This window comes from Trachemys scripta, chromosome 1 (assembly GCF_013100865.1).
Source record: "Trachemys scripta elegans isolate TJP31775 chromosome 1, CAS_Tse_1.0, whole genome shotgun sequence".
Classification (NCBI taxonomy): domain Eukaryota; kingdom Metazoa; phylum Chordata; order Testudines; family Emydidae; genus Trachemys; species Trachemys scripta.
This window is the reverse complement of record NC_048298.1, coordinates 74438900-74455020: the sequence shown is the minus strand read 5'-3', so window position 1 is coordinate 74455020 and position 16121 is coordinate 74438900. Positions and strand designations below refer to the sequence as shown.

The 16121-nt window shown below is 41.5% G+C and overlaps 1 protein-coding gene across 1 annotated transcript in view; it reads right to left on the bottom strand.

Moving 5' to 3' along the window:
• Positions 1-16121, bottom strand: part of LRRIQ1 (leucine rich repeats and IQ motif containing 1) — a 151979-nt gene that overhangs the window by 12880 nt on the left and 122978 nt on the right. Inside the window, exon 25 of the mRNA XM_034772340.1 lies at positions 4849-4969. Coding sequence (XP_034628231.1) covers positions 4849-4969 — 121 coding nt within the window. The remainder of the gene's footprint in view (positions 1-4848; positions 4970-16121) is intronic.

Genomic DNA, 16121 nt, shown 5'->3' with positions numbered 1-16121 from the left:
GACAATTCAATGGTTCATGTCATTCTTTAGTATCACTGTCATATCAGAGATAACTCAATCATTCATCACTATTCCTGACATTAATTTGCATGCTGTAGTTCTACTGGCTAGAGTAAATCAATTAAGTAAGGGTAGCTGTACCCAATGCCGTCTCCTCTGAGGGTCCGGAACATTGATGCTCCTGTACTTCTCCAGCTGGTTGAGCAGACAAAAGCTAGGACACTCAAAATTAAGGTTTCCATGGCAACTTTGCCTTTTGTGCATTTTATTACTATTAATAAACATTTTTATACTGTTGTAGTTTATATATCTCTTTAAAGATACAAGGTCAAATACGGAGATCCCTGGTCCATTTTTATACTGAGGCATATTATCACTGCAGTCAGTGGGAGTTAGCTAGATAGAATCAGTAAAATATGAGTAAAGACTTTGGGATTTAGCTCAGAAATAAAATGTTTCCTGTCCCATGAGTTTACAGACTGCTAGCAGCAAAATAAAAATAAAGATGATACAGAAGACTAGTTTCTGGAATGACTGTCTGGAGATTACAGTTTATTTAATTAGTTAATTTAATTAGAGGGTTTTTTGTAGTCTTATCACTGTAGAATACAAATGCTTCATTAACCATGATGAACTTAATTTCATAATATATTGATGTAGTAGAGAAGTAATCTAGGTGAGAGGTGACCAGGGAGTGGATAGAGGTTTAGCAGTGGAGACCGTAAGTCGAGGGTAGATTCTGAAAAGAATGATGAGGAAGAAGTGCCAGGATTTAGTCATCTGATTAAGGCAAGCTTCCTTGCCTGAGAAGTGATGCTTTCCTAAATCAGTGACTCAGCAAGAGACTAGCATGTGGGGAGAAGGAGAGGTAAGAATTAAAGGTGGAATACTGAAAAGCACTTGTGTGATTTAAGAGCACAAGTCCCATTGATTTTCAATTCTAAATCATGCATATGTTTTTGGGAATCCCATTCTAAAAGATAACAAAATTACAGGCCTCAGAAACGAGGAGGAGAATGGAAATAAAGGATGAGAAGGCCAATGATTAGGAGAAAAAAAGGATATGTTCAAATTACAAAAAATGGAGATGGTGGCTGGACATCGCAGAAGAGATGTCAGAGAGACATCTAAAAGTGCAAGACTGGTTGGAGTGGGGAGAGGTCTGGAGTAGAGGCAGATTTAGGGATGATTAGCATTGAAAGTCAAAACCATAAGAGGAGTCATGGTGACAGAAAGAGGGAGGAGGAGATTGAAAACAGGTCACTGTGATCAGGTCTTGCACTATATGACCACGGCGTAAGTATTTTAGTCTATCCTTCCAATTTGTCAAAGCTATACTATATTCTAATTCTCTCTAAAAAATCCAATCCACAATTTTGCATTACTTAAGCATCTAGAACGTTAATAGTTTTACATAAAAATGATCTACAAGCTTGGTTACTGTCCTATTTACTGCAAAGTTCCTGACATTAATTAAAATATTAATTAGTAGTGGCATCATACCTGAACTTTGCATGACTCTATTTGACAATAAACCACTAATAATCACCACTAAAGGTACACAGACTAATTAAGACAATTGAGAAGATATACTGGCTACTTATTCACCCTGTCTCTTAATACAATTACAAGGGGATAGGAAATGATATTGAAAGGCTGAACATTTAATAATCATAAACATTTTGTTCTTAACACAATACTCCATTTTGCTTTTGGAATTTTCTGCCACAAGATGTCACTGAGGTCAACACCTTCACAAAATTCAAAATGGATTGAACATTTATGTGGATAAATGAGAACACCCAGAGTTATAATAGCAATGATTAAAAAAAACAAAAAAAATAACAGCTAAGAGGTTTCGAAGGGATATAAACCCTCATGTTTCAGAGCACAAGTCAATCTCTAACTAATGGGGTTGTGATGAAATTTTTCCTGGGGGCAGGCTATCCAAAAACTCACCACTTCAAAGTTTCCTGTACCTTCTTCTGAAGCAGCTAGTACTAGCCGGTGGCAGAGACAGGATACTGAAATAAAAAGACCACTAGTCCGATCCAATATGGCAGTTCTTATATTCCTATTCCTTATGTTGATGTTTTAGCTTGTTGTATATCCAATTTGCAGTGGCTCCATTTAATCCACAGCACTCAATTTTCTTTATGAGTATATTATATGGAACCTTAGTAAAGGTGCCTTAGTAAAGTTGAGATATACTGTTCTACTGCATTTCCCTTATCCACCCCCTGCCTCGGAGAATACAGGGTAGAAAGAGAGTCATTGAGTTTCCTTGACCAGGAAAGGGAGGGATGGGGGAGAGAACAGCTCAGAACTTGAGTTCCCTTCTCCAGTGGGAACTTTGCTAACAGTCTCATTTTGGCTGTCACTGTCTCAGACTTTAGTTCTGAGTTCTAGATCTCATTTAACTGCATCTCTGTCTTGAGGATACAGAGCTACTTGGGTTGCTCTACATGCTGAAGAAGCTGCTCCTCATAGTTCTCATTGATCCTAGTCAGAGCTCCTTTTCTTTGTGCTGCACTGCAGAGGCATAATGGGAGCACCAGCTATCTGCCCCACCCCACCCCTTCCAGGAGAAGGAAAGGGAAATATGAAAACATTGTGTGGGAAAGAAAGAAAGAATATGAGAAAGAGAAAATAAAAAGAAGAGAAAAAGATGGCTTACAGAAGCCTGATGGCAAGATGTGAGGGGCTGTGACGTGTAGCAGGAGTAGGTGAGGGGTATAGAGAAAGGTAGGAAAGACAAGTTGAGAAAGACAGAGATTTTTGCCTTTCTGAGTCAAAGACCCCACACGTTTCTTTCTCTTAAATATAGTCTTCAGCTACAATAAATGTGACCATGGAACATGGTACTCACTTGAGCCAACGGAGGGTTGTGAATGAAGGATGGCAAATGCGGGACAAGCAGAGACTTTAACTCGTATTTTTGTCTATACTGGAATTATCTCACACACACACACACACACACACGTATAATCTTGGTTTTGTATGCCTTTAGTATCAATCGTCTTCTGAAATCTGTAACAAAGACACAAATACAAGGGCACTACTCTGAATTACAATTCTCCCTGAGTTCCTGGGTTGTGCAAGGGAGGATGGAGGGGGAGGGGCCTACTGCCACTCACAGCATACTCCACCCCATCTTACACACACCCAAACACAATATGGCTCTGCCAACGTTTTGTTCCTTCCTGTACACTTGTTTGCGTGGGGGTGGTAGTGGGTGTCCATCCTCCCCTTTGCGCCCAATTCCCAATTTGGAAGCTACGTGGTTACCCAGGGATGAAGGTGGTACACACCCTCTCCCCCAGCAATGTTTACCAGGATTGTCACATAGGGCTAGGATTACAACCTAGGACACAATTGTTATATGTTGTGTTATTTAATAAAACAAACACCCTCTTTTCATCATTATATGTGATTTGAGGTTTCTATATATATATTGTTCAAGATATGTTGCATTTATGAAGTTTTTTTAAATTGAATTATAGATAAGATGCATTCATTATACATGTATTTGTTTATGAACAATTCATTTAAGTGCTCATTACAGGACTTTGTATCACTGTATACTTATCAGCACAGTGATCTCAACCCTACTTCCTTTCATCTCAGTGGGACTTTTGCCATTGATTTTACTTAGTGTAGGATTAGAAGCAATGTTTTCTTTTTTTGCTCTTAGTGGATTTTCTGACTGACTGTATTCCAGCTGTATCGTCATTTCACCCTTTATTTTAAACATTTTTAATTACAGTAGCAAAATATAGATAAAAAAGTATTCCTTATGCTTTTATGTCTAGTTTTTCCTTTTAGGACATCAGTTTATTGGACTTTGGTTCAAGTTTCATTTAAACTGAACAGTCAATATTAATGTCAATGGTAATGGTCTGATCAAAATATCTGAAACCAGTGATTAGATTTACTTTCTGTTGAAATAACCTACTTTACAATTATATGAACAAACTCAATGAACTTCACTAGTTATACAGTACTACTGAACTACACAAATCTGCCTAGGTCTTTTAATACCTCTTACAGTTCCTATGCGGTCTCTCCCGAATTTCACTTATGCTTGAAAGTCACATTTTCCAAAATCTACATCAAAAGTATAAATAGCATATGGAATATAATATATTTAAACAACAGATGATTTCCCAATTTTCCTCAATTAGTTTTACTATGCAAAGCGAAACCTGAAGCTTAAAAAGTTAAGCTTTTTATGATTTTTAATAATTATTAGAACATTTATTTTCAGTGTTTATGCTCTTGTTTATTTCTGTGAAATTTAAACAGTGATAAAGTTTCCCCAGAACTTTGAAAATACCATCTGCTATTAGAGTCCAGCAGTCATCACTACTTCCATCCCAATTTAATAACTGAATTCATGGCAATATGTGCCTTGATTGGGATATATGTACTGGCATTCGGTAGTTATATAAATCAACTTTCCCTAAATATTTTGAATGAACTGTTATAGAAGAAAGACAAGAAATCAATTCTTTAGAAGTACAAAATTTTCCTTTCATAATTAAAGAGTTAGGCAAAAATCTGTTTTTAGGAAATAAATGATCAAAGGATTTAGTGTGGCTTACAGGAGAATCACAGGTTACAATTAACTAACAGACAAAAAACTAATGATGTTAATTTTTTGAAGTGATTTAGAGTTTATATATGTAAAACATAAAGGGAAAGTTTCAGGTAAGAAAGAATCAAAGATACATGTTACTAGACATTCCAATGGCTGGCATTTTATACCCCATCTATATGAGAATGCAGTTAGACAGGCAATTCCATCAACTCATTTTAAAGTGAATATTGAAAGAAACCACAACTTACTTGAAGATCCTGCTGAGTGTCTGTGCGGCTGATTATTTTTTTCTCTGTTCTGAGTCAAAGCACTTCCACTGATCATGGAAATAAGGTCTAAATCCGTGTCTTCTCTGCTTACAGGGCTTGCCTGGGAGCAGTGGGAGAGAATGTACACAATCATGAAACAAAATATGACATTTTCTGAATGCAGCTCACATTACCTCAAATAAATAAACATACTCTGTCAAACAACCTTCTTCAAAATGATACCATAGTCCTTTATTGCTGCCTCGGCTCAACAAATGCACTATGTCAAAGCATTTTTGTAAATAAGAGCCGATCTTAAAATTGTGGTTTGCGATCTGAGTCAGTACAACAACAAAAGAAAACTTTTCTGTACAGTAATTTTGAAGAAAATCAATCTTGCAGACAGCTGATGAAACCTTAAAAAGCTTAAGATCATTTACTGACCGGCCTATAATTTAAGTCATAGCTGAATGCCAGAAATGTCATATCAAATTATTTTCTGCAATATTTATGTTTTATCCAGGGCAAGTATCAATTCTATCAATCAAGCATGCAGTACGTAATTTCATCTTTTAGTGGTTTGCTACTTAACCATGGCCATCAAAGAGCATTTAAATTATACTTTGAATATTATATTAATTATAATCTGGCATGCAATGGTGGTACATGTTGGTGATGGACATGATATATGAACCTAAATACAGTAACATAAAATTGAAATGTTCTCTCATTTTAACACTGGGTTCTTGATCTTGGGAGCTTGTACAGCATGGCATAGAAACACTGTCCTGGAAGATACTATACTCCATAGATGACACTCTTAGGAGCTTGAACTTACATGTACTTAATGAGAATTCCCTTAGCTAGAACTGAGATATTAATCCAAGCAGGGGATGTCCTGCAACACCCTTCATTAGGAACCTAGCAGTCCACTGTGCTTTTATGGTCAGTTCTCTTTCTAGTAGGGAGTGATATATTTCTAAAACAAAAGCAGATGAACAATATACATATATTCAAATTTCAGAGTCCCCATTCTGGTGGGGAGTGGTAATCTGTCAAGATTCATCTCCTCAATGAAAACAATGATAGGAAAGTAATTATTTCTTCTCTGAAGATACCCATTATGATAGATTTCCATTCTGGGAGACTAAACTGCTCCAGATATATCAAAGAAAAGAAACTGCAATAGGAAGTGTGTGCCAATAAACACAGTGAACATACATCTCGAACAATAGCAATTTTATTCTATATTATTAGTATATAAAAACACATGTGCTCACACACATACATCTGCGTGTAGACATTTTGGGCTCAATTGTGACATTATGTGTCAGCTTGTAGGGATCCTCAGCAGGAACTTCAACTTATTGTGCCTCAGTGCAGAGAGAGAAAGGCCGCTGTACCATCCTTGGTGCTATCACACCCAAGTCAGGTAAACCACTGCTCCAGATACTCCCTCCTTCCTCTGTGGAGTCTAGCAGCTACGGTGATGCTAGATAGACTTCAATAGTCTTTGCATTCAAAACAGCACAAGAACTAAGATTGCTCACAGCCTTTGTGATGACTTTCTGAGAAATTAAGTCAGCTCCACATAAAAGCTCAGGTTTTTTTTTCACATTGATCTGGGGGAGAAGGGCTTCACTGCACCAGATGTGAGTAAAGGAATGGTATAAAAAGGGATATTGATTAATGAAGGTGGGACACCATCACCAACTTTGGAAGGAAGTCAGGCTGTGTTGGAAGCACCATCTTGTCCTTGAAAAAAACATTGTGTACAATGGAGGTTTTAAAGGCAACCTGCAAAGGAAACGAAAAAGGGCTATGTCCTTTTTAGCTTGTTTACAATATATATAGAGGGCCTAAAATGCTATTTCAAAAGAGGGAGGGGCTCTACAATTAAAATTTTGGGTTTTAAGCAGATTCTATGGATGAGAGGAAAATTAGGAGACTTATGATATGAGAAGTACCAAAGAAATAAAACCTAACCTGCTCAGGCTGGACACCATTGTGAGAAAAGTAACAGTATCTTATGTCAGAGAGACATAAAAGAGACAATAGTCATTGACAAGAGAGCAACCTGTAAGTATTAAATTCCTGACTTGAGCTGGACAGCTAAAAGGTATCCTTGTAAAAAATGTCCATTGTAATCTCCATTCAAACTGCAACTAAATACTGACAGGTATCAATGATGTGTAAAAGGAAATTTCAGAAGCAGAGTAAAACAATAGACAAGATTTAGAAAAGAGAAAGAAAATGAATCCACCTTCATGTTAACAGATTGACAGCAAGAGAGCTTGCATGAAATGGAATAAACCTGGCATTCACTCATTCTCTGAGATTCAGTGTGATTGGTTTTATTTTATGAGTATCAGGCTTTTTCATATCCTCACACCTCAATCTCCTTCTGTTAAATGAAAGCTACTGGTTTGTGGGATTTGTAGACAGTCTGCACCACATTGCCTTTGTGACCTTTAGCACTGCTAGATAAAAGAGGATTTACTTAAAGACGTAACTGGGGAGAAACACTAAAATACATTTCCCCCCTCTGTCCCTGCAGTGCTTTAGGATTTTCTCCTTATTTATGAAGTTGTGGAATCACAGTATAACAGCTCCTGTTCTTGGAGCTCGAGGAGATGAGGAATTAATGAGCAATGAGTGGAGTTAATTTTCATGTAGTTACATTTCTATTCCAGATTTAAAACTTCAGAGAGCCCCATGTTAAAGAAGATTGTGGGATCAAGCCTTGGGCTCCTCAACCCACAATGCACAAATCATTCCTTTGACTTTTGTTCTATCACTCTTCCAGACACCTTCCCCATTATTGCAATTTCTTGCTGGAGCTGTTATAAACTCCAAAGTGCAGCCTCTCATTCTCTAGGGCAGAGGTAGGCAATAATTTTTGCAGCGGGGCCACTCCACAATTTTGCTAAATTGTCATGGGCCGCACATTTCTACTATATTAATGGAGAGGGTGTGGGGTCTGGGAGGGAGTTTGGGTGCAGGAGGGACCTCCGGGCTGGTGCAGAGTGTTGGGGTGCAGGAGAAGATGAGGGGTATGGGCTCTGGGAGGGAGTTTGGTGCAGGAGGGGGCTCTGGGCTGGGGCAGGAGATTGGGGTGCAGGAATGGGTGTGGAGTCTGGAGGGAGTTTGGGTGAAGGAGGCAGTTCTGACCTTGCGCAGGGGTTGAGGTGTGGGAGGGGATGCGAGGTGCAGGCTCTGGCAGGGAGGCGCTTACCACAGGTGGTTCCTGGCCAGTGGCTTAGCCGGGCGCTCAGGAAGGCTGCCTGCATGTCATGGCCCCATATAGCTCCCAGAAACAGACAGCTGCTGGCACCGTGGCACATCTCCGTCTGTCCATTGTGGGGGAGAGGAGCAGCGGGTCTCTGTGTGCTGCTCACGCCCGCAAGCACTGCCCCCGCAGTGAGGACGGTGCTGGTCAGGGGCACACAGACACATGCCAACAGCAGCCGGCCACGGCATGAGACCACGGCAGGTAGGCAGCCTGATTGAGCACCCTGTTGCGCCGTGGGACTTTTAGCAGCCCGGAGTTCGCGAGGTTGGCAGCTACAGTGCCCGGTGGACAGGACAGAAATGTTAGATGGGCCGTATTTTGCTCTAATATACCTGTCTGTCCTCTTCAGTTGCTCAATGCATTTGTTGACCTTTCATACTATCTTCTCCACAAACAAAAAATTGTAGTAATCTTAGAGCTCAGCAAAGAGGAACAGTTATTTTAGCATCAGGGATTTGAATTACTGTATCATACATTCCTGCTACCATTACAGCTTCTAGAATGTTAGTAGGAGAACTCTCTTCTGTTAACTTTTCTTAGAGGTTCTACTTAGCAGTAGCAGCTTTGGAACATTTCTCTAGCATTTTCTGAAGCTGCCAGTCAGATTTTCTCATCCTTGAAAGAAAGTATTGGTTTTATTTTGCCTAATAATTAATTCCCCTTTTAGTCTGTCACCTGATTCAAATACAAATTGCTTCAAGAAAAGAGGACATGAGGTCGGATGTGAGCTATGAAACAATTTTCTCCATGTTAGGTTTCCATCTCCAGTCAGAAGTTACACAGAAAGAATGGGATAAAGGAGAGGGGGGGGGGGGGGAAATAGCTGTGAAGGCTCTTATATTCTCTGCATTGGGTCCTGAAGCTGTCACTGGTGTGAGGAAGGACTAATAAGCAGAGGAATAGAAACCCTGTTCTATTTTTGCTGTCTCTGCAGAAGAAGTAGGATGGAGAGGAACAAAGAAGTCCAGCCCTACTACTCCAAATTGTGCTGACTCCATGCAGGCAGGGGACTTGTGGGGAAGACTCAGTCATGGTTTTCTTAAAATCAACTTTATTAAGGACCAGGAAGGCTAGAGGGAGGAATGCCAGGGACAATTTGTTTTTTCCTGTGTAGCTGGATTATGCATAGAGATAATGAAGAGGAGCAAGAGAAAGAGCATACTATTAAGAAATCAGTCTTAAATGATTATCTCTGACAACCCACTGTTCCTATTATGCCTATTCATCTGTCGCTGCAATTTTTAAACTGTCAGCTGCAGCGGTACAATGAAACCACTCCTGTCTTTCCTCACTAACCCACCACAACCCAATCCTCAGTTACCCAGTATCTTAAATTTCACATAATTTGTCTATGTCTAATTCTCGACCTTTCATTAGGCTTTTCTTTTCCAATTTCTATCCCTGGTCATTTTCAAATCATCAACTTCAAAGATGCAGTCAGTTAAATTAGTACTGTAATCCAGAATGTATTCTTCACTCTTGGACAATACACAAGGTATATGACATGCTGTTTGCCTTTTGTAGGTTTAGTGGCCATGATTTTTAAAATTTATTTTGCACAGATTGCAAGCTCTGCTCTTGTTCTTAACTGTAACAATCAATTTTCTCTTCAGGGACAATATTAAGGTACTCTGAAAGATGTCTTTGTTTTCTGTTGAAAAATTGGCCATTTTTGGCCTATTTTTCAGAGGTGCATGGGAGCTGCAGGTACTCAACAGCTTTGAAAATCAGACTATTTATGTTTGTCTCCCTCTGGTATCAAGTATTTCTGTACAATTTGATCACTTTGGCACTTATAGCAATTGAAATTAAACAGAGTTGATAAATCATTCATATCGCCATCTTTTTCATTTCCATGCATGGCAGATTGTTTCCCAATGTCAAAAATGTAATGGTCAGTGTTTTTTGTTTATGCCCATAAAATGTCCAAAAGGTTTCCGTAATTTAAACAAGTATCCATGCTGTGGGGCTGTTATCTAATCTGTCCACCAACAAATCTTTTGAGAATGCACCCCTCACTTACAGACACATTTACACCGGATTTAATAAGGGTTGCTGGCTTTATGACTATTAATAATTGTTACTACACAGGCTAAAATAAAGATAAGAATAATCACATCAAAAGATGGTCAATCAAAATATTAGCTTTTAAAATTTCATTACTACAGAACAAAGTTTCATCCAGCACCCAGAAGCGGCCTAATCCAAAACCCACAAAAGTCAGTAGAAATATTCTCATTGACTTCAGTAGACTTTGGATCAGGTCCAAGATGTGCAGCAGGAGTCCAACACATGTTTTTAAGAACAGTGGTAGTAAGCATCTCACCTGAATTCATGACAGTATATTTAACTTTTTCCCTATTTCACCCTTGGCCTTATTCCTATAAAACATCTTTTCAAATTCATACTTTCCTGTGGGGTCAAAAAAATTTCAATCTGCATTGAATATAGCTGTAGATTTGTACATTTGATTATTACTTTGTTAAATTTTCAAATCTTCTGAGAGAAAAGACATGTAAAAGAGACGTGGATGTTTTTGGTATGCTAATCAGTAATGAAGTAGTTAACAACATAATTATTTGGGGATATGTTGAATTAATTTAGATGGAATAAATGGGCCAAAGATGTTAACATACCCCAGTCCCCGTTGAACATTAAACAGTGTTAAACAAAATATAGTGTCTGGTATACAAAGACCTCAGCCTGCTTAGTACCAGGGCAAACAGACCATTAAAAGTCCTTATAACTTTTTAGTAAAGCAAAAGAAAAGAAGGAAAAACAGTTAAAACATTTGTAAAGTAATGTATTAAATAAAACCTTCATTTTAATATTTATTGTTCCCCTTTTCTTTAGCTGGAAAGAGTTTTTAGAAGGAAAACCCCTTATTTGAAAGTCTCTTAGATGGTATACAAGGGGTAATAACCATCCTTTAGGGTGGGGGGAGAGAGAAAAAGTTAGATGAAATGGATTGGCGCTGTTGTTGTTTTTGCTATTGTCTAAATATGATCCTGTTTCATCTCAGGTGGAGTTTGCAGTTCAGCTAGGGGTGGCGCTGTCATCTGGATCCCTCTCTCTCTGTCCTGGTCTGGTCAGGACATCTCTCAGGATCTGGATGACAAAAGCCCAGGGTCCAAGGAGACCAGGATGAGGTGGGGTGGGGTTTGGCAGCCATGATGGTGAGGCTTGCTGTAGTAACCTCTGTCTTTAATTCCATTCTCTCCCCAAAGTCTCCTTCTTCAAGGACCCACAAAGAGAATGGTGGGTGGAATAGCCCATTATTGTGTTTACCAGTTAGGCCTAATATCGGATACACCAATTCTGGTTCATTAATTTCTGGTTCCACATCTTTTGTGATTTCAACACAGTCCTTGAGTTATATCAAGTGGCCTTTTTTTTGTTTGGACTAATTTAGTCTGTCTGGTTCTCTTGCATCTGTTTTTAACATTCATTACTGAAAACAACTTGATCTACTCTTGATGAACATTTATTATTATAGGTTATTGTACTATCTTATGAATTTTAGATAGATTAGATTAATGGAGATATCCCATCTCCTAGAACTGGAAGGGACCTTGACAGGTCATCGAGTCCAGCCCCCTGCCTTCACTAGCTGGACCAAGTACTTATTTTGCCCCAGATCCCCAAGTGGCCCCCTCAAGGACTGAACTCACAACCCTGGGTTTAGCAGGCCAATGCTCAAACCACTGAGCTATCGCTCCCCCCAATTTTCATATACTTTTTACAATTGAGTTTACAATTAGGGTAAATTTGTCAGCCCAATTATCACAACAAGTAAAAAACACCTTGTTAAGATGAAAAAGGAAGTGTGCTCTACTCTTATACCCCAATTCAGTAAAGTACTTAAGCACATGCCTAATTTAACATGCTTAATTTAAACATGAAGTCAATGCGACTACTCGTGCTTAAAGTCAGGCATGTATTTTCAAGTACGCTGGTGAATTAGGAATTTAGTATTACTTCTTCAATCTGTCTTGAAGACTCAAAACAGCATACTAGACAAAGCTGCTTTTGCAACCAGAAGGTTAGGACTTCATTTTTTGCTATGGTGTTTAGACTTGGAAGGATTACATTTTTATTGATAAATGTTGATAAACGTCAATTTCACCGTACACACAGAAAAATACTTCCAATGATGATGATAAAAATTTACAGACAGGCAAAGTAAGAAAAATGCTGCTTGAGAAATTAGTCGAGTTTGTGAATTTTGACATGTGACATTGGCAATGTGTGTGTTAACAATCATAAAGTGTTAACATTTTGAATCTCAATGTCTGCCGTCATTAAATAACCCACCCCCCATAATTTTGCACAACTATGAAAACTTAAATTGAGGGGAAAAATTAAAAATGCTTGCAAATAAATATTGATATTACCCATCAAAATTATCAAAAATAAAAATGAATTTTGCCAAGCCTACTGATATTCTAGGGATACCATGTCCCACTTTTTTGGTGGGAACATTTTCTCTTTTGCCTGCATTTCCCCTTCCTTTTTCATTATGAGAACTGCTAAATGTTATTTTTTAGCCTTTAACAGAACTACATTATAAACATATTAGGAATATATTCAAATTTCAACAATCAAAATACAAGAAAGTTAATGTACATATTTTGAAACTACATTCATCGGGTTATACAAATCTGGTCATTAATTAATTATCTATGTACATATAGGATTTTTCTGGTACTGGAGATCCATATTATTACATTTCTTTTTTATGACCATCCATTGCATTTTCCTCTGTACAATATTTATGCAGGGCAGCTTTGTAATTATGTAGCACAAGCTGCGACAATCACACAGCATTGTCGGGCATGCGGGAACACCAGAAGATAGGACAGTTACCTGTTCCATAACTGATATTCTTCGAGCTGTGTTGCTCCTGTCTACTCCACAGTACGTGTGCGTGCTCGCCACATGCACCGGTGCTGGAAGTTTTTTCCCTTAGCAGTACCCGTAGTGGGGGAGCAACGCTGCGACCCCTGGAGTGGCGCCTCTATATCACACTATAAGGGGAACTGCGCACTCCCCCCACCCTCGGTTCCTTCTTGCCAGACAACTCCGAAAGAGGGGAACGAGGGCAGGATGTGGAATAGACAGGAGCAACACATCTACAAGAATGCCAGTTACGGAACAAGTAACTGTCCTTTCTTCTTCGAATGATTGCTCCTGTGTATTCCACAGCAGGTGACTCCAAGCTATATCTGATGGAGGTGGGTAGGAGTTTAAAGGTTATTGGGATGGAGTACCGCCCTACCAAACCCGGCATCATCCTGTGCTTGGGAGACGATCACATAGTGCGAGGAAAAAGTGTGGACCAAGGACCACGTGGCAGCCCTACATATGTCCTGGATAGGGATGTGGGCTACATAGGCAGATGACGAGGCCTGCGCTCTTGTAGAATGCATCTTCAAGATAGGCGGTGGGGGAACCCCTGCCAAGTCGTAACACGTGCATATGCACGAGGTGATCCAGCGGGAAAGGAGACTGGTTGCCCTCTCATATGCTCGGCCGATGCAACGAACAGTTGGGAGAATTTCCTGAACAGCCTGGCACGGTCCAGGTAAAAGGCCAGTGCCCTACGTATGTCTGGCATGTGTAGGTGGCGTTCCTCGTTGGAGGAATGGGGCTTAGGACAGAGTACCGGTAGGAAAATGTCCTATTCCATATGGAAGGCAGAGAATACCTTGGGGAGAAATGCAGAGTGTGGGCGAAGCTGTACCTTATCCCTATGGAAGACTGTATACGGGGGTTCCGAGGTCAAGGCCCTAAGCTCTGAGACCCAACAGGCTGAGGTGATAGCCACCAAGAATGCTACTTTCCAGGACAGGTGGGACCAAGAACACATGGCCAAGGGTTCAAAGGGAGGGCCCGTGAGGCGGGATAGCACTAGGTTCAGATCCCATTGCGGGACCAGGGCCCTGGCGTACAGAAATGTAGGATCTAGTCCCTTTAAAAAGCGGGAGGTCATCTCATGGGAAAGCACCGAGTAACCCTGCACCGGAGGGTGAAAGGCTGAAATGGCCGCTAAATGTACCCTGATGGAGGCCGGAGCTAGACCTTTGGTCCTAAGGGACAAGAGGTAATCTAGAATAAATTGGAAGGATGCAGACGACAGGGAGGCGCCCCGCTCTCCCGCCCACCTAGAAAACCTAAACCATTTGGCCAGGAAGGTCCGTTGGGTAGACAGCTTTCTGCTCTCCAGCAGAATCCTCCGAACACCTTCCCTCCTCCTCGTTTAACCATGGAGCAACCATAGCTGTCAAGTGAAGCGCGGCTAGGTTGGGATGGAGAAGGCATCCCCTCTCCTGGGAGAGGAGATCCGGGTGGAGTGGCAGCCTCCACGGTGGGAGGAGGGGGCGCAAACAGTTGCAGGAGGGTCTCATACCAATGCTCGTAGGCCCAATCCGGGGCTATGAGGATGACCTTCGACCTGTCTGCCTTTACTTTCTGCAGGACCTTGCCTATCAGAGGAAATGGTGGAAAGGCATAGAACAGTTGGCCTGACCACAGAAAGAGGAATGCATCCGAGATCGCTCCCCTTTCTGGCCCTGCCCTGGAGCAGAACTGGGGGCAGAGATGATTCTGGGTGGTAGCAAAGAGATCTACTGGGGAGCTCCCCACACTCGGAAGAGTTGCCGGGCGATCTCCCAGTGGAGTGACAACTCGTATTGGTGGGAGAAAACCCTGCTGAGGTGATCAGCTCACATATTGCGCGTGCCTGGTAGGTGAAAAGCCCACAGAGAGATGTCGTGGGCTATACAAAATTCCCATAAGTCCAGGGCTTCCTGGCACAAGGCCGAGGAGTGTGTGCCCCCTTGTCTATTGATGTAATACATCACAGTCGTATTGTCCATGAGGACTCTGACCATCTTTCCCCGTAGGTGCAGGCTGAATACTATGCAGGCCAGGCGCACCGCCCTGAGTTCCCGGACATTTTTGTGCAGGGACAATTCTGAGGTTGACCTGGGTTTGGAAGCCCTCTGCATGGGCTCCCCAACCCAGGTCCGAGGCGTCCGACACTAGATCTAGTGAGGGAGGAGTCTCTCGGAAGGGGATCCCTTGTAACATGTTGATCGGGCGGGACCACCATTGCAGGTCGGCCACTATGTTGGGAGGTAATGTGACCACCTTGTCTAGGCCGTCTCTTGCCTGGGAATATTGGGAGGCCAGCTATAGTTGGAGGGGCCTCATTCTGAGCTTGGCATGTCGCAACACAGAGGTGAAGTTGCCATGTGGCCTAAGAGTTGAAGGCACACCCTTGCCATCATCATGGGGAAGGCCGTGACGGAAGCTATGAAACCCTTGAGCATCTGGAACCTTTCCCGGGGGAAGAGGCCATGGCCACCACCGAGTCTAACAGCGCTCCTATGAAATGTATGCGCTGAACTGGTACTAACATGGACTTGTCCTCCTTCACCACTAGGCCTAGACTCTCGCAAGTGGCCAGCAGGAATTTTATCTGGGCCTGCACCTGGGACCGAGACTTGCCTTTGAGCAGCCAGTCATACAGGTAGGGGAAAATTTGCAGCCCGTCCCTCCTGAAGTAGGCTGCCACTTCCGCCATGTATTTGGTAAAAAGCCTGGGGGCCGTGGAGAGGCGAAAGGGAATGATCGTAAACTGGTAGTGGTCCCGCCCTACCAGGAAGCGGAGGAAGCGCCTGTGACCCTCAAAAATATGGATGTGGAAATACGCATCCTGGAGGTTCAGGGCTGCGAACCGATCCCCTGGGTGTAGGGATGGAATAATAAAGGCCAGGGAAACCTGCAGAACTTGTAACGAACCATGAACTGGTTGAGGCTCCGCAGGTCTAGGAGGGCCTGAGCCCGCCTTTTGCCTTTGGAATCAGGAAGTACCAGGAGTAAAAACCCCTGTCCTGGAATTTCCGAGGCACCTTCTCCACCGCGCCCAAGGTGAGGAGGTGCGTCACCTCCTGGTCTAGAAGGAGGGCGTGCTCCG